The sequence below is a fragment of the Atta cephalotes genome (assembly GCF_000143395.1).
Source record: "Atta cephalotes unplaced genomic scaffold scaffold00010, whole genome shotgun sequence".
Lineage (NCBI taxonomy): Eukaryota > Metazoa > Arthropoda > Insecta > Hymenoptera > Formicidae > Atta > Atta cephalotes.
In genome coordinates, this window is record NW_012130074.1 from 1,562,199 (window position 1) to 1,579,290 (window position 17,092).

The 17,092-nt window shown below is 35.6% G+C and overlaps 1 protein-coding gene across 1 annotated transcript in view; it reads left to right on the plus strand.

Annotated features, from left to right (window-relative positions):
• LOC105627682 (homeotic protein spalt-major-like) overlaps nt 1-16,416 on the plus strand; it is a 22,790-nt gene extending 6,374 nt beyond the window's left edge. Inside the window, exons 2-8 of the mRNA XM_012208961.1 lie at nt 530-3,877; nt 12,219-12,352; nt 13,278-13,565; nt 14,179-14,542; nt 15,152-15,300; nt 15,523-15,696; nt 16,021-16,416. Coding sequence (XP_012064351.1) covers nt 530-3,877; nt 12,219-12,352; nt 13,278-13,565; nt 14,179-14,542; nt 15,152-15,300; nt 15,523-15,696; nt 16,021-16,416 — 4,853 coding nt within the window. The remainder of the gene's footprint in view (nt 1-529; nt 3,878-12,218; nt 12,353-13,277; nt 13,566-14,178; nt 14,543-15,151; nt 15,301-15,522; nt 15,697-16,020) is intronic.
• The last annotated feature ends 676 nt before the right edge of the window (nt 16,417-17,092 follow it).

Consider the following 17,092-nt stretch of genomic DNA (forward strand, 5'->3'; position numbering starts at 1 on the left):
TCCTCCCCCTCCCTCTCTCTCTCTTCTCTTCTCTCTCTCTCTCTCTCTCTCTCTCTCTCTCTCTTTCTCTCTCTCTTTAATGAATATACGATTACTTTTTATATTTCTATCGAAATATAAAGAATATATTTCGATATAAAGAACCGGAAACTCATTTATATCGTCATCATTAAAAATTCCGTTGTAGTCGTACATCCTGAATGTAATATGTATATAGGATGTCAACTTATCTTTCATGTTAACCTTGACGCTTATGTTAATCGTCAAGTGAAACTTCAAAAGCACAGGTGCTGATGTATCTGTCCTCATTTTAATGTTGGTCGTATAGCTATCAGCTTTCGCATATTCGCATGTATATGAAAAATGAATTAACCTTCCTTTTTGAGTTTCACTGAAATCTATTAAGCATATATCATTTGTAAAACACAAACGTACATGATCACTGAAGTGATCACAATACGAACTGATATAAATTATAAATAAAAACAATGACTTATTATTTATCAATTTTTATCATTTTATTTTGCAGGAGAAGAAAATGACTTTACATCAGATGGTGAAGAGAGTGGTGGTGGTGGAGGAGGTGGCGAGGAAGCCGTGGATCTCACAGCGACGAGATCTCATCAGGGCGATGATGATCCTATGGAAGAGGATGAGGAAGAAGGTATTGATGAACAAGACGAGCAGGATGAAGATGAGGAGGGCTCTCGCAAACAGATTCATCATCGACAAGACGCGGAGAACAATAATAATTTTGTGGAGAGCGGCTTACCTACCGCTATATTCCCACCAGCTGGAACTAGTCACGTCACCCTCGAAGCCCTTCAGAATACAAAAGTGGCGGTCGCTCAGTTCGCTGCCACTGCTCTTACTGGGGCAGATAGCGAAGCGGCGCTACAAGACCTGGCATTTCTGGAAAATACACTGTGCACCCTTCAGAATCAACAGGTATTACAATTACAGCTGATTCGACAACTTCAGCAGCAATTATTGATCACTCACGGGCAATCGGTAATGCAATCGTCGACGGAACCAACCGATAACAAAGAGGCTTCGTCGTCTCCTATTATTCATCCGAAACCATTGTCGAGTCTCGCGTCACCTCCTTCTTCTCGTCCACCAAGTCATCATCAGCAAACATCACCGGCGCCGCTGACACCGAATCTACTTCAGGAACGACCCACTTCGACGAGCAGCGCCTCTCCTTTGAATCTACCCTTATCTTCGTCCAGCACGACATCAACTGTCATTACGACCACCAGCAACCAGATGCCGATGCCACATCAAATACCACATTGCTCGATAAGCGCTTCTCTCGCTTCATCGATCATAACGAATACCGATCCGCCTCCACTTCACGAGCCAAATACTCTGGATATTCTTCAAAAACGTACCCAGGAAGTATTGGATAATGCGAGTCAAGGACTAGCTAACAATTTGGCCGACGAGCTCGCGTTTAGAGGCAAGGGCTCGCGACTATCTCCTTATGATTCGAAATCAAGCGGTGGTCGCGGCGAGCCCTTCTTCAAGCATCGATGTCGCTTCTGTGGCAAAGTCTTCGGTAGCGACTCGGCGCTACAAATCCACATACGATCCCACACAGGTGAGCGACCTTTTAAGTGCAACGTATGTGGCAGTCGATTTACGACCAAGGGCAACCTGAAGGTCCACTTCCAAAGGCACACGGCCAAATTTCCACATGTTAAGATGAATCCGAATCCTGTTCCAGAACATTTAGATAAATATCACCCACCCCTCTTGCAGCAAATTGCTTCCGGGAGACCGATGCCGTCTCCGCCGCCGCCACCACCACCACCACCACCATCCTCTCATCACCCCTCGTTTCATCCGACAACAACGCACGGTTTCCTCCCACCACAACCCATACCTCTCACCTTATCCAATATGACGCCCCTTTATCGATCTCCAATTATTAATCATCGGGATGATCAAGATGTACCAGAGAACCTTAGTAAACCTATAACCACCGCTCCACAGACATCTCCCACTTCTCCCGTTGCCGTATTGAATTCTCGTCATTCCTTTCATGACAATCTCCATCAACAACATCAAAAGCAGCAGCTTGAACAGAGAGAAGAGATAAAACTCGAACAGAGATCACCCGGACAGGAGCAGTATCAACGACCGATGAGTCGGGAAGGCGCTGAGCGAATAACACCGAAGAGAGAACCTGAGGAAGCGGAAGAAGCTGCAGAGGAAGAGAGCGAAGATTTTGAGGACACCACAAGACGATACCTTAATTCACCTCAATCTGCGAATCCACCGTCCCAACCGCAAACGTACGAGGATTGTAGTATGGATAGCAAAATCAGTGGACGTTTAGAGGGCGACGGAGAGATGGAAGTGGACGAGGAAATAGAAGAGCAGCCTGAAAACCTCTCAGGCAGAGGTACAATTAATCGTTTGCCTCAACAGATCGTGACGTACCCAGGAGCATCACCAGCCAGCAGTAGCGCGAGTAGCGGTAGTCTACAGACATCTTTCGCTGGAATTCTGTTTCCAGGTCCTCCGGCTCATCATCAAATTCCTCATCTTCCTGTTTCTACACAGACAGGACCAACCATGGCATCCGGAAATGAAATGATCGATCCAGCCAAGGATCCAGCGATTTATTCGACTTTACTACCACGGCCAGGTAGCAATGATAATTCCTGGGAGAGCTTGATTGAAATAACAAAAACTTCAGAGACGTCCAAGCTACAGCAACTAGTCGACAATATCGAGCATAAACTGAGCGATCCTAATCAGTGCATCGTTTGCCACAGAGTGCTCTCATGCAAGAGCGCGTTACTGATGCATTATCGCACTCACACTGGCGAACGTCCTTTCAAGTGTAAAATTTGCGGTCGTGCTTTCACGACGAAGGGCAATCTGAAAACCCACATGGGAGTGCACAGAGCTAAACCACCACTGAGAGTGTTGCATCAGTGTCCTGTATGTCACAAGAAATTTACGAACTCTCTCGTATTGCAGCAACACATACGTCTTCATACCGGAGAACCCACTGATCTCAGTCCGGAACAGATTCAGGCTGCAGAAGTAAATGAGTTCCCACCCGGTTACCATCCATTGGCATCTTTTCTCCCTCAAGGCTTTCCACCGATACATCCGACCAGTACAGGCTTCTCCTTAGGATTCCCTCCATCCAGGCAAACGGCTATCGAACAACAATTACAGGAGAGCGACGTCGAAACGAAAGAGGAATCTCAGCACCAACGACAGAGATTTATGGAGGAGCATAGCGAAGAGATGGAAGATCAAGAAGACGAAGAACAAGATCACAGAGAGGACGATGAGAGGTGCGAATTGAATCGTGATAGGCGTAGCGTCGAAATTGAAGAGGAGCAGGATCATGAAAGCGAAGATACAACCGAACACAAGGACGTAACGCTTCCTATATTTTCGACTTCGTTGGCAGCACTCGAGAACCAAGTAAGGACTATCACGACGACAGCCACGACTATGAATGTAGCTAGATCGCCGTCCTTTCATCGATACAACGGTAGCGAGAAGAGCACTAGCCCACTAACATCCGGAGCTCCGCTCGACTTGACGCCCCGTGCTTCGTCCACGCCAGCGTCAGTGGCTTCAGCATCGCCCACACCACCACCCCAAACCACGCCGCATCATCCACCAAATCCTTTCGGCATGTTCGCGGGACTGCTACAAGCGGTTTCGTCCACTCCTGCTACTAGCACGATAGGCACTTCGAACATAAACAGCGTCACGTCGATGAATGCCGTGAACCCGGGAAGTGGGCCCGGCACTGGACCACTAGCCTCGCTGACCACTTCAGCTGTATTAGCCGCATCATCGACCTACAATCCGCTTGGCCTAGCTGTTGGAGGCCCAGCAGGTAGGAACTGCTAGCATCAGGGCGGGCTGCGGTTCCTGCTACACCTTATTCCTCGTCCGACTATGATCATGATTCTTTGCCGCGAATCATTAAGTCCAATCTCGTCGAGTATATACCTTTATCTCAGTGGCGTATCCGTCTTATCCAATCTCATATCAATATCCTGTTTGTGGTGTAGCTGGACCTAGCACTCCCATTCTCCTGTTATATAACTTTCTTCTTTTTTATCTATCTTGTTGCCTTTGTTTCAATAATCATCTTGTCTTTTTCTCTTTATATATTCTCTATTATATATATATATATATATATATATATATATCTGTATTATTATATATATTATTATAACCTATATTATTATACTTCTTAATCGTCTTTCTTATATTCCTTAATGTTATGCGATAATTTCTGTTTTTCATTGTATATACGCTATCTCTTGCGATACCGCGTCGCATACGAGTGCAGAATGTCTTTGTGATTTCATCGTATTTAAAACGGTGTAATTTCGATTTACTTATTTTGGCTTATTTTTATTTTTTTTATTTAGAAAACTAAAAGTGAAGACTCGGCCTCAATATTAGAAAACAACTGGAAGTTAATCATTCTACATTAATACAATAACGATTGATGTCCGCTTGGAAAAGATTCAAAGGCAAGTAGGTTTATAAAATACGAAAAAATGGCAAAAGATAGCGAACAACAATAAGGAATATTCTTTAAATCAATCTTATTAACTATTTCTATCAACAATATCGATTTGAAAAAGAGATGGCCACATTATCTATAACAATTTAGTAATGATGATACATATTATGAATATTAGTTATATATAATGCGTTCAAATAATTTCTTATTATTATATTTTAGCATTATTTTTTATTTTATTATTTTAATATTATTTTTTACTTTATTATTTCTTAGTTTCGAGTTTTAATTTAGATATAATATTTAACATTTTTAATACTCGTATACAGGATATACGAATCCCACAATATTTCAGACAATTTTCGTATGCCCGTAGAGCGGACTAAGTAAAAAAATTGTGTATTTGTCATTTTGCAATTTTCGCAATAGTTGACGAGATATTAATTTCTAAAGATCAGGTATTCGCCCACCGCCAAATACAAGCATAGGGTGAGATACGACCGTCCAGCACGAGGAATTGTTTTCTTTCGCCGTCATATGTACATAACTATTGCCGTCGTAATAAACTCCCCTCTGCGCGTCTAGAAATCATAACAGATAGCGAGTATTTGGTGATATGGGCAGAAATTCGCTTATGCCGTAATTTTTTAAATATATACATATATACGTATATATATGTTAGGAAATAAATGTACAAAATGTATAATACAAGATGAAGATTAAAATAAGTCAGAGTGGATCGGACAACAGTACGATATTGAGAGCGACTGAATATATATAGTTCACTTAAGAGTTATTATAGGGCTGTAGTAAAATAGTTCTGTAAAAACTAATTCTCAGATAATTGTTGAATATTATATGTGAGAAAATATTAACGACTAAAAAAATTGATATAAACTAAAAAGTACAAAGTGAAAAGTACAAATCAATTATCGTATCGCAATGAATCATATCTGTTTATATTAGTTCTAATCGTGTGTTTAGTCCACCACTTATACCCTATATTTGATTTAAATACAATAGGCCGCGACGGTGTAAACGCTTGTGAAGCGACTCGACCCGGCTTGGATCAGATCCTTTTTTGATGATTCCTATCTCAGACTGTATGATTTAATGAGATGTAACGTGTGATGTAAACGCAAATAGATTAAAACCGATCTATAAATGCGTAAAATAGTATAAAGTATATACTAATAGTATAAAGTATATAGGTAACTCTACTTTATACATTTTGTTGGTGTGCAATTATGCGTATAGTTGTAAAATAAATTATTATAAATATAACGTGCAATAAATGTTATTAGAAACGTAACTTAAATTGGCAATTACATGTAGACTAAATGCGGTTTATATTAGGTCCAAAAGTATCATAGGTCTATATGATGTAAACGTTTAAAAATCTGTTTTAAGTTAGGGCATAGGTTAGATTATAGATCAGATCGCAAACTAGGCCAATATTGATATGTTAGAGGATTAATGTAATCATTAGAGTATTCTACAAAAGAGATAATTCCAATATCAAGCTGCTTCTTTTCTGATAAAATAAATGCAATGTTCACAAAACGTTAGCATTCTAATAATGAATCTAGACACGGAAATAACCCGCGAAACGCGGGTTAGTTTCTATATAAAAAAGATCATTATTTTTTATTTGATTTTGAAATAAATGTGACAAAAATTTACCTTCCCATATCCTTTCTTATAATTACGATTATAATATTCAATACAAATAAGGCAAATTTAGCTGACGTTTATTAGTTTCAAACTCATACAGCACAGAAGACTGAAGCAATGTTGCTACAATGCAATGTTGCAATATTGCAGAAATATTACAGAAGTGTAAATTAACAATATATCTGCAAAATGTCAGTAATATGCCTGTAATATATTCTTCAAACATTGCAAATTATAATTCTTTAATTGTTACAATAATAATAATATAAAAATATAATTTTTTAAATACAATATTTATATAATACAGTCTTTTAGTTCAATACCCGTTTTTATGATAATAATTAATATAATCAATTTTTATATTTAAATAAAATAAAAATATTTAATTTAAATAAAATAAAATAAAAAATTTGTTAATCTATTATTTGACGACCATTTCGTTAGCTAATGGCACATTCGGTACATATGCATTAACACGATTCTAGTGCTGCCCTGATACGATGCTGCCCTGACACGATGCAAGTGCAGAACTACATTAGATTGATGTGACCTGATGCAGAATTAAATTTGAAATAATGTATATTACAACTAATGACAGCAAACATAAATATTTTCATTATCAAAAATATTTGTTTTTTATCATATATAATTATATTCTTCTTTGTCCGAGTATTCAATCACGATGTCCACATAATTTTTATCTTTTGGTCTTTCTTCTTTTATTACACATAATATATCTTCTATTTCATCATTGCTACTACTTGTTTCTAATAATTCATTTATAATAAATAATTTAGTCTTTCTTTATGCACCATTTTGTAATTTTTTGTTGCCAAATTAGTTTTGTTTGTTCGTACACAAAAATGTCAGTGCAACATTTCTTGAACTCATTCGGTTCATTCAGTTATTGCAATCTGAATACAAATTCAGCACTACACTGGATTTTCATTTGAATACGGCAACCTGAATGCACTGCGCACAACCCGAATGTGTGGCACCGAAAAAGTTTACACTTAGTGCGCACTAGTGCAGTCTGTCATAAGTTTTATATTTGTTTTAAATATGAAATCAAAAAATTGTATAATATCGAGTTTGGGTGCAATCAATGCATCATTATCGGATAAGACGTTAAGTAATTAAGCTGCTGAAAACAATTTATCGAAATATTAATTATGTGATCGATGATGTATTTATGCCTGATATGAATGCAAGAATAAACCAGTGCCTTTTAGTGATAAATTTCATACCGTCATTTTTTAATCGATTTCAGTTGACTCAGAGTGGCGAATTAAAAAGAATCACTGCGATTAACTTAATCCATGATTAACTTACCAAGCGACTATATTATTATGTTAATGTGATAATATTTGTAGTTTGTTCGGAGCACACATACTTTATTCTTTCTTCTTATAAATATATCCTTCAGAATTAATAATACATTTATTGGAATATTTTTATGATTTTATTATAAAAAAATTGCTTTTGGAAAGCACATATCACTAGAAATGTGATTTGTAGAAAAATTAAAGTTAATGAGATATGTACAGAAAATAGTTTTCATTTTAGAATCTTCATAAAAAATTTATCTAAATGCATTACATTGCAATATTGTTGGAACGTTTTGTTGTAATATAACAAAAAGCGAACATCTTAATATTATTAGAATTTTGCAACAATGATTCAGCAACATTTCACAACCATATAATATTACAATGTTTCAGTGAAATCATTCTGCAATGTTTCTGTAATCTTTCTGTGCTGTATGAAGCTATTAACAAAAGAAAATAATAAACATAATAACAATACGACGTAAAAATAATAAAACAATGACAATATGTCGATGTTCATAATCGGGTTTTGTATTTAAGATTATCTTAAGTACAATCTTAAGATATCTGAAGATATGTATCATGAACTAATCAGAGAGTTGCATCATCTTAAGACATTATTAAAGATAGTTTTAAAATAAGAACGGATTACGAATATCACCAAATAGTAATAATATGATATAGTAATAAAAATCGTAATATAGTAATTATCCGTTGCAATCGGTAATACAGTTTTGATAATTTAAAAATAGCTCGTTGTTTATTAGATGCAAAATGAGTCAGCTTCAGATGAAGATAAGACAATAAATTTTATGCGAGGTATACAAGTAGCTTCGATTTTGAAATAAAATCCTATATACAATACAATTAAAAATTGAAAAAATATTAAAAAATATTAAAATTATTCAAAAATATTAAAAATTTAAAAATAAATGTGGGCAGTGAATAGACGTCAGTACATTGCCAAATTGAAAATTTCATCTAATCTTAAGTTAATAAAATTGTGTTTTTAAGAATGGGATGAAAAAATCAAAGCCTTTTCTGCTTACACTTTTTCACTTTTCTTCTATCAATTTTTGATTTTTTTAATCTTTATTTATTTATTTATTCGATGAAATACTGCTTCTTATTTCATATTTATTTTATGCTCGTTGACCTTTATTTATTAATAATGTTTTTCTAAATAATAAACGACAACTTTGTCACAGTAATAATAAAAAAGTAATAATAAAGTTTAATAATCTTGATAATATTAGGAATGCACTGGATATCCAAAAAGTATTCGATATCCGATATTATCCAGCACTTTTTATTATCCAACCGGATAATCAGATATTATTAATAAGGATGTATCAAATCGTAAAATTATTAGATATCGCATATTCAGACAGAATGTAATATCGGATAACCGACATTTTCTGAATATTCGATCGATTCCGAGAGTGTCTTTTAAAAAAAAAGAAAAATATAGAGAAAAAGATTGTAATTTTGCAACAATATTAAAATACTATAGCATCATAAATACGCATACCTGTTGTCTAGAACATTTGTATAAGAAAAAAAATCAACAATTTAATAATATCAAACTTCAATCGGATACTAATGATGTCTGACTCCGGTCGAATAGTAAAAAAGTGTTGGATAATACCGGATACTGGATATTTTCCGGTGTATTTCTAATCATTAGTCCTGGAATATATCCGGTTGAAATTTTATATTAAATTGTTGATTTTTTATTATATAAGTATTCTATAAATATTCATATTCATAATGCTATAATATCTTGTATATTGCTGCAAAATTACAATTTTTTTTCTACCATCTCTATTGCTAATCTGCTAATCAAACTCAGATGATAACATTAAAATCATAATTATTATCACTATTTTTCTCTTATAGTCTCTTTTCCTTTTTGCCTCCTTTTTTCTTTTTTTACTCAACTTTTTTTTAGACATTGTCCCGAAATCCGGTCAGATATTCGAAAAATATTGGATATCCGATTCGAAACATTGCTTCCCCGAATATCCGATCGGATATTGGATATCCGATTCGAAACATTGCTTTCCCGAATATCCGATCGGATATTGGATATCCGATCTTACATTCTTTTTTGATATCCGATAATTTTACGATCCAATGCATCCCTAGATAATATATTTATTATCTAGGGATTTAGTTATTGAGAAAAAATACTAGGAAAATAAACTTTTTTATTATAAATTTTTTTGTACAATTTATTCTTGCACCATAATTCTCATTTCTTCTATTATTCTTTTTCATTTTATTTAGATAAATTTTTTTGTAATTATTAATAAATACTTACTGAGATTATAATCTTAAAATAGTACAATTTTAGTTGTATTGAAATATGTAAATAAATATGGTATAAAAAAAAATGTAACTCATTGCGCAATTTCTCGAATCAGAAATTGATCTTATTTGCGACGCGGATGAATCGCGTGAACTTCTGTAAATGAGTTCAAAACGTGATTGATTGACAGATATTTCTACTATCTGTCACTTACTGTGTATCACTTTCTTTTTACATCATAGTAAATGCGTTAAAGAAAAGGACGATCGGTAACTTTAAATTGCTTTAATTTTAAATGAACTATGATGATAAAAATACATTTAATATTCGATTACAATTAACTTGCGATTAATCAATGATCCCGTTACCATCATTATCGATAATTATTTAGTATCTTCAAGATATAATTTCAAAATATGATTTTTATGAATCATTAAATCAATTTAAAAAAATAACCTAATTATGCAATATTCATTCATTGTTTAATAAAAGCATGACCAACATAACTTTTAAATTAATAAACTTTAAAAAATAAAAAAAGTATATAAGTATAATATTTATTACACAATCATTACTACAACATTTTTGTATTAAATCATTCAATTATCGCTATTGTCAGTTATTATCGACATCTTTAGGCATACTTTTTATCAATTTTACAACATAATCTGTGTAACCGAGTAAACTTTTTAGGGATCGTTATGTCAAACATTTTTGAACGAGCAGAAGCTCCTTTATATATTATACAGAGAATTTTACTTATTGTCTGATTTTACTAAAGAACGACATATTTAACAATGAGTATCGCATACGCTAAAAAATTCGAAGCTGTTTTCTTTTACATGCTCTTGAAAGAACCGAAAATAAAAAACGACCGCAAAAAAAACCTAAGACATTTTAAACAAATAGCAGAAGCAGTAGGTATGAAACATATAATACCATTGATCTATCGAAGCGATAAAATATGAAAGATATGTTGAAATTACATCAGTTATACTTTTATAGAACAAATTGCATTTATGTCATAAAAGTTTATTTTTGTGAGAATGCAGCTATTTTTAATAAAATTAGAATCAAGAAAAGATTTATTAAAATAGATTGAACTATCTTTGACAATTCATCAATAGTTTCTTATTGATATTCCATATATTTTAACACTGTATTCGAAAATCGTGACTAACTTTATTTAAATGAAGAAAATATGATCTGTCGAAGAACTTTTAATAACACAAAAGGCTCACAAAAAAAAGTACTCTGGAGTGAAGACTCACCTATTCTTATGTATTTTGAGTCATTGAATACGAATCTAACATCAAAATAAGACCATCGAGGGCAAATTTTTAATCCAGAGCGAAAAAATTTGCCCTGGATGATCCTATTTTAATATTAGATTCGTTATTAGCGACTCAAAATACATAAGAATAGATGGATCTCCGCATTAAAAATATTATTTCTTTAAAAATATATATATATATAACCAATTGAGTTCTATAATGCATCATAATCAATACTACAATTTTTCTATCTCGCACAGAATTTCTTCGCAAATAAAATTCACATAAGATTTATGCCAATCGCACTCTTCCTTGACAGATTGTATATTATAATATTTTTTATACTTCCACGGATATTTTCTATGCAGAACGGAACAAAATGCATATAAGAGAACCAACTAATTAGAGTATTTTCTTTCTACAAAAGATTCTGATTGGTTGATTCTCTTATGCTATATGCGACATGCAAAGATCTGTGCTCTAGCCTTAATAATGGACAATCTGGAATACGGAGATAATTCATGAAACATAGCTTCTGCATAGAAAGTAAGTCTAAAAAATATTATAATATACAATTTGTGATCACCGGCACCGTATGCCATAACGTTTCGTGAAAATTGTGCTTCATCTCATAAGGAATATGATGAAAATACACAAGATGAAGCATTGCACACAATGGCGACAGGAATAGTGAAAATAATCAATAAATTTTTGTCCTCACTTTGTGCTGCGTATAATAATGTTAGCATATTAAATAGCCAATCAAATTTTGCCTCAAATTCCTACTGCGCAACTAGAAATGCTTCACCTTGTATATTTTCATCAGAATCAAGCTATTCATCCTGATAATCTACAATGTAAACTACAATGTTAACGAAATGTTAGCATTTTAATAATTTGAACATGTACGAAGATAATCTGCGAAATGCATAGTTTCTGTATAGGTGTATATTATAATTTTAGAATCGGGAACAAATATATATAATGTAAAGCATTAATAGAGCAAAATGAAAACGCGATGTATTAAAAATATTTTTGCAGTGTAATTCCTTGAAATACATATATACATGAAGAATTGAATCGAAAATGTAAAGAGATATAATTTGTTACAGTACGTGGCAACACCACATGTAAATTCTGCTACAAGACGTTCGCGTGCCAATCTGCATTGGAGATTCATTACCGGAGTCATACGAAGGAGCGACCTTTCAAATGCAGCATATGCGATCGAGGTTTTTCTACGAAGGTAATTAAATATATTTTATCTCGAAAGTATTCTGCGAATTTAATCTCTTTCTCTCTTTCTTTCTCTCTCATTCTTTTTCTCGCTTGTATTGTATGTCATCTTTGCTGATTTATATCTCGATGTTGTAATACTTTGTTAATAGTTTAATCTGGATACCATATCTTGATATATGCATCCTATTGTAAAAATATTATTATTTTATTTGATTTTCAAACAAAAACAGATTTATGTTCGAATTGATATGACTTATATAAGCTTTAAACTTCTCAAAATTGTTAGAAGACACTACAAAATAATGTTGTTTAAAAATATCTGCATATCTCTTCAATCATTATATTATTGCATAATACCTCTCTAAGAATTCGAAAATACTGTTAATTTGAAAAAATTATTCTATTCTGTTCCTAAAGAATGTTCTAAATAGAAAATTCACACAACATTAAATAAAAATAAAAAAAAAACGCTTTTTTCATTTGATAAAATAATTAACATAAAACATTTCGTATATCATGATCAGCTGATATACATAAGTATAACTATAAACACTGCACATACATTTACTTGAATCTTAATCATTAGCTTATATTAATCATATAAAATTTCCAGAAAATTTAAATAATACCTATAGTTGCAAAACTTTTTATGAGATATGTACTTTAAATGATAAGAAAATGAAAAAAGAGATTAAAAAGAAAAATAATATATATATATATATATATATATATATATAATATATCAAATAATATTTCAGCATTATTGCTAGCATAAACGACATTATGAAAATATGCACTAATATTTAAGGATTAGTCAACAGTTAGAAATAAATAATTAAATATTAGAAATGCCTTTCATCACGCAAAGTTTTTTCTGCTATATCTATTCGCACCACTTCTATATTGTCCTCGTTGTTCTGCTGTACTTTCAGAACGATGATTCCGGTCAGCAAGTATGTTCCTGCGCGGATCAACCCTTCGCCGCGAAGGGTCCGATTCTCCCACAACCCAATTCCCAATATCGCTCGTACCCGGCGAAATCGGCCGCCGGAAATAGTGAGAAACCGAAACGCAGGCGGCGGCGGCCTGAGGAACGGAAGAACCGGGGGCGGACAGGAACAGGAGGGGGGCGAAGGCTGACGTCTGTTTATCCTGCCGTCCGCCTGCCCCCGCTGATGCCACCCGCCCTCGGACTTCTACCCTCGGACCACGTCTTCCTGGTAAGAGTCTCTCCTCTACCAGCAAGCGTATAACACGCGTTTGTCCTGCGCTCTCGTGCAATCGATTATCATAACCAAGTCGAAATTATTTTTTTTTACGTAATAATATTGTGTAATTTTTTACGTAATAATAATATTGTGTTCTTTCTTTTCGCGATTGACAAATGATCTAAATTCAATAATTCGAAACATAATTATCATAAGTTTAAGTAAAATATATACATTCGCGCAATATATGCGATAACTTTATCAGAATAATATAGAAACGTAAATATTGATTAGACGTGAATTATATTACTTTGATTAAAAAAAATATGTAAAAATGAAAAAAAAAGTTATTTTAACTCGTACGTACTCAAACAAAATAAGAAGCAAAAAGGATATTTTGTGATGAGTTAAAATCGTATAAATTTAATATAAATAATCGCAAGATGAACTTCCCATTTAAAATAATAGTATAAAGTTCCTAATCTGTATATAATATTCAACGGCGCAGATCGTTAATATATTGCACATAGATGCCTTACATGGATAACAATGTTACAACTGTTCTTTTCTAGGAACCACAGTCAACTGCTTAATTAAATACAATAGAACGTGTTTTGATGCGCAGGGTAATATGAAGCAGCATATGTTGACTCACAAGATTCGCGATATGCCGCCACATCTGTTCAGCGATCCAAAGCATCAACAGCAGCAGCAACAGCAGCAACAACAACAACAGCAGCAGCAGCAGCAGCAGCAGCAGCAGCAGCACCAGCAGCAGCAGCTGCAACAACAACAGCAACAACAACAACAGCAGCAGCAGCAAGAACAAGAGACTTCCAGAAGTCCAATGTGCATTGATGATTCGAGCCTACCGCCCCCACCTCCACCACCTCCACCACCCCCGCCGATGCCACCGACGTCCATCGAATCCACAATACCGGTGAAAAGATCGCCGGAAGGAGATCTGCCAGCACCGAAAAGACCAGCCAGTAAGTATGATTTTACTTGCGTTCGCTTTTATAAGAAAAAAAGAAAAAAAAAGACTTTCTTACATACGTACATACACACGCGCGCGCGCATACGCGCAGCACAAAATCTGCTTCTTCATCGAGCGCCACCCGTATTATCCGAACTCAGCTTCGCTCGGCTGCGATCTCATTGCTAACGCGTTGTCAATCACGATTGATGACCCCTCTCGCTAACGAAAATCGTAGTTTGGAATGTCTGATGCTATTGCTTCGCAACACGCTTGTTAGACTCACTTTTCTTCCTGCTTCTTGTTCATCATTATTTTTACACACTAGATTGCTGGTGACGGATTACGCTTATTCAATTCATTTCTTCATTCATATAGGACAAATTGGATTTTTTGTAGTTATGGTGGCATTGTATTTTTATTTCCGATACTGATTACCAATGATATGAATAAATATGATTTTATTAAATAAAAGACATTACTGAGTCAATTCATATCACATTTTTATAATTTTCAAGATCCATATAGCCTCAGACTGAGACTTTTACGATTTTTTAATCATTACCATATCACTATCACGAAGTCAGGGGCAGTTTAGCGAAACCATTATGTGTATTTGCAGGCCTGCCGAGCAAGCATTTGTGCCAGATTTGCAATAAGAATTTCTCCTCGTCTTCGGCGCTCCAGATCCATATGAGAACTCACACTGGTGACAAACCATTCCGATGCACTGTCTGCCAGAAGGCGTTCACCACCAAAGGCAACCTCAAGGTATAACACATTAATTTTCTACATGTCGAAAGTCTGAGTTCCTTCTACATGTTCCTGAAAAATCTTTACTAACACCAGCTAGCCGCTATCGCTTTCTACTAACGCCAAAACGCGTAAACATCGCAAGTCGCTCGAGCTCGATGAAAGATCAGCACTTTACCCGATCGAAAAACTGACGCGCGATATCGCCTCTTATTGCTTTTCTGATATTTCTTACCGCAGGTGCACATGGGTACTCACATGTTTACCAACGGAACGTCACGCCGAGGTCGACGGATGTCATTGGATATACCTCCCCTGCCAATCACGCCCAAGGACTCGGAATTTCTGCAAAGACGACCGGACCTTTTTTACCCGTATCTTCCCGCGCCATTCCTTAACGGCGTCCAGCAGAAGGTAATACTTATATCGCTCGAACTGAAAGGCTGTTCCGTGTTAGCGTAATTCAAAGACGATTAAGTGTAATAAGTGTTTTATAAACATCTTGCTATAGAAATGTTGAATTCATCAAGGAAAAATTCGCGGAAATTTTTATTTTATTGCATTTTCCAATGTTGCATAACGATTGCTGCTCTATTTAAAATGTTTGATAGTATACACGATTAAGTACAGAGGCATCACGGAAGCCGCATTAATAATCACCATTTATTTCATTTTTATAGGTAATTGCTCTCGAATAAACCTAACCAAAATAAACCTAACGGCGTACATTACTTACAGCTGAACGAGATTTCGGTGATTCAAAGTAGCAACGGGTTACCACCCCATTCCTTGAGCGCGGGCAAATACGCGGCAAGTCTATTTGGCTCGGTGTATGGTGCCGGCGGAGGTGGCTTCTCCTTGGATAAACCAATGGGGCCAACAAACGGACCTCTAGTGGATGGCAAGTCCGCGATACCTTCGGGATCCATGCTCTTCCAAACACCATCGCCCTCGCATTCACCTGGCGCGTCATCCAATGGTGGTAATCAGACGTCCGCTAGCGTGTCTTGGACCGGCGATACTCTTCAGCACCATTTCGATCGAGAAACACCGAGCAGAACCGAGAATGATGCCACACCGCCCACAGCACGGTTACCACCGCCACCAGCGAGAGGAGAGGGATTAGCTGCGTGAAACTTGACGGATACATATCTTTCCACCTAGCTACATGAAAGGCGCGAATGTTCGTTCACACAGCGGCCGCATCTCCGCCACGTAAGAGGCTGATAATATAATTGATACAATTCTCTCAGACTGAATTAGTTTAGAAGAAAAAATAAAGAATCGCGACGATTAAATGTTGATAGCGGGCAATTTTGACTCCGCCATTCCTCCGTCCCAATCGGCGAAGGTTTATTATCGACTCATTCGGTTCCACAAGACCGCGCGATCATCAGGGAGGAAGCTACAGTTTTCAATCGCGCAATGATGCATTGCGTAAAGATGATTTCGCAAATCTCGATCGGAGCAGTCATAATATATCACAGCTACTTTTTCCGTGCTGTATTCGTGCATTTCAAAAGAAGACAATCTTCGGAACTGAAAACGATCGCCTAATCTCTCACATCGGGAGAGCATGACCGGAAACGATCACCGGGACAATCGCACGATCGAACGTAGCTCGTTGGTGATCGAGTTTTACTTTTGGCATTTCTTCACGTACGAGTGACGACATATCCCTACACTCTCTCTCTCTCTCTNTCTCTCTCTCTCTCTCTCTCTCTCTCTCTCTCTCTCTCTCTCTCTCTCTCTCTCTCTCTTCTTCTTCTTCTTCTTCTTCTTCTTCTCTTCTTCTCTTCTCTCTCTCTCT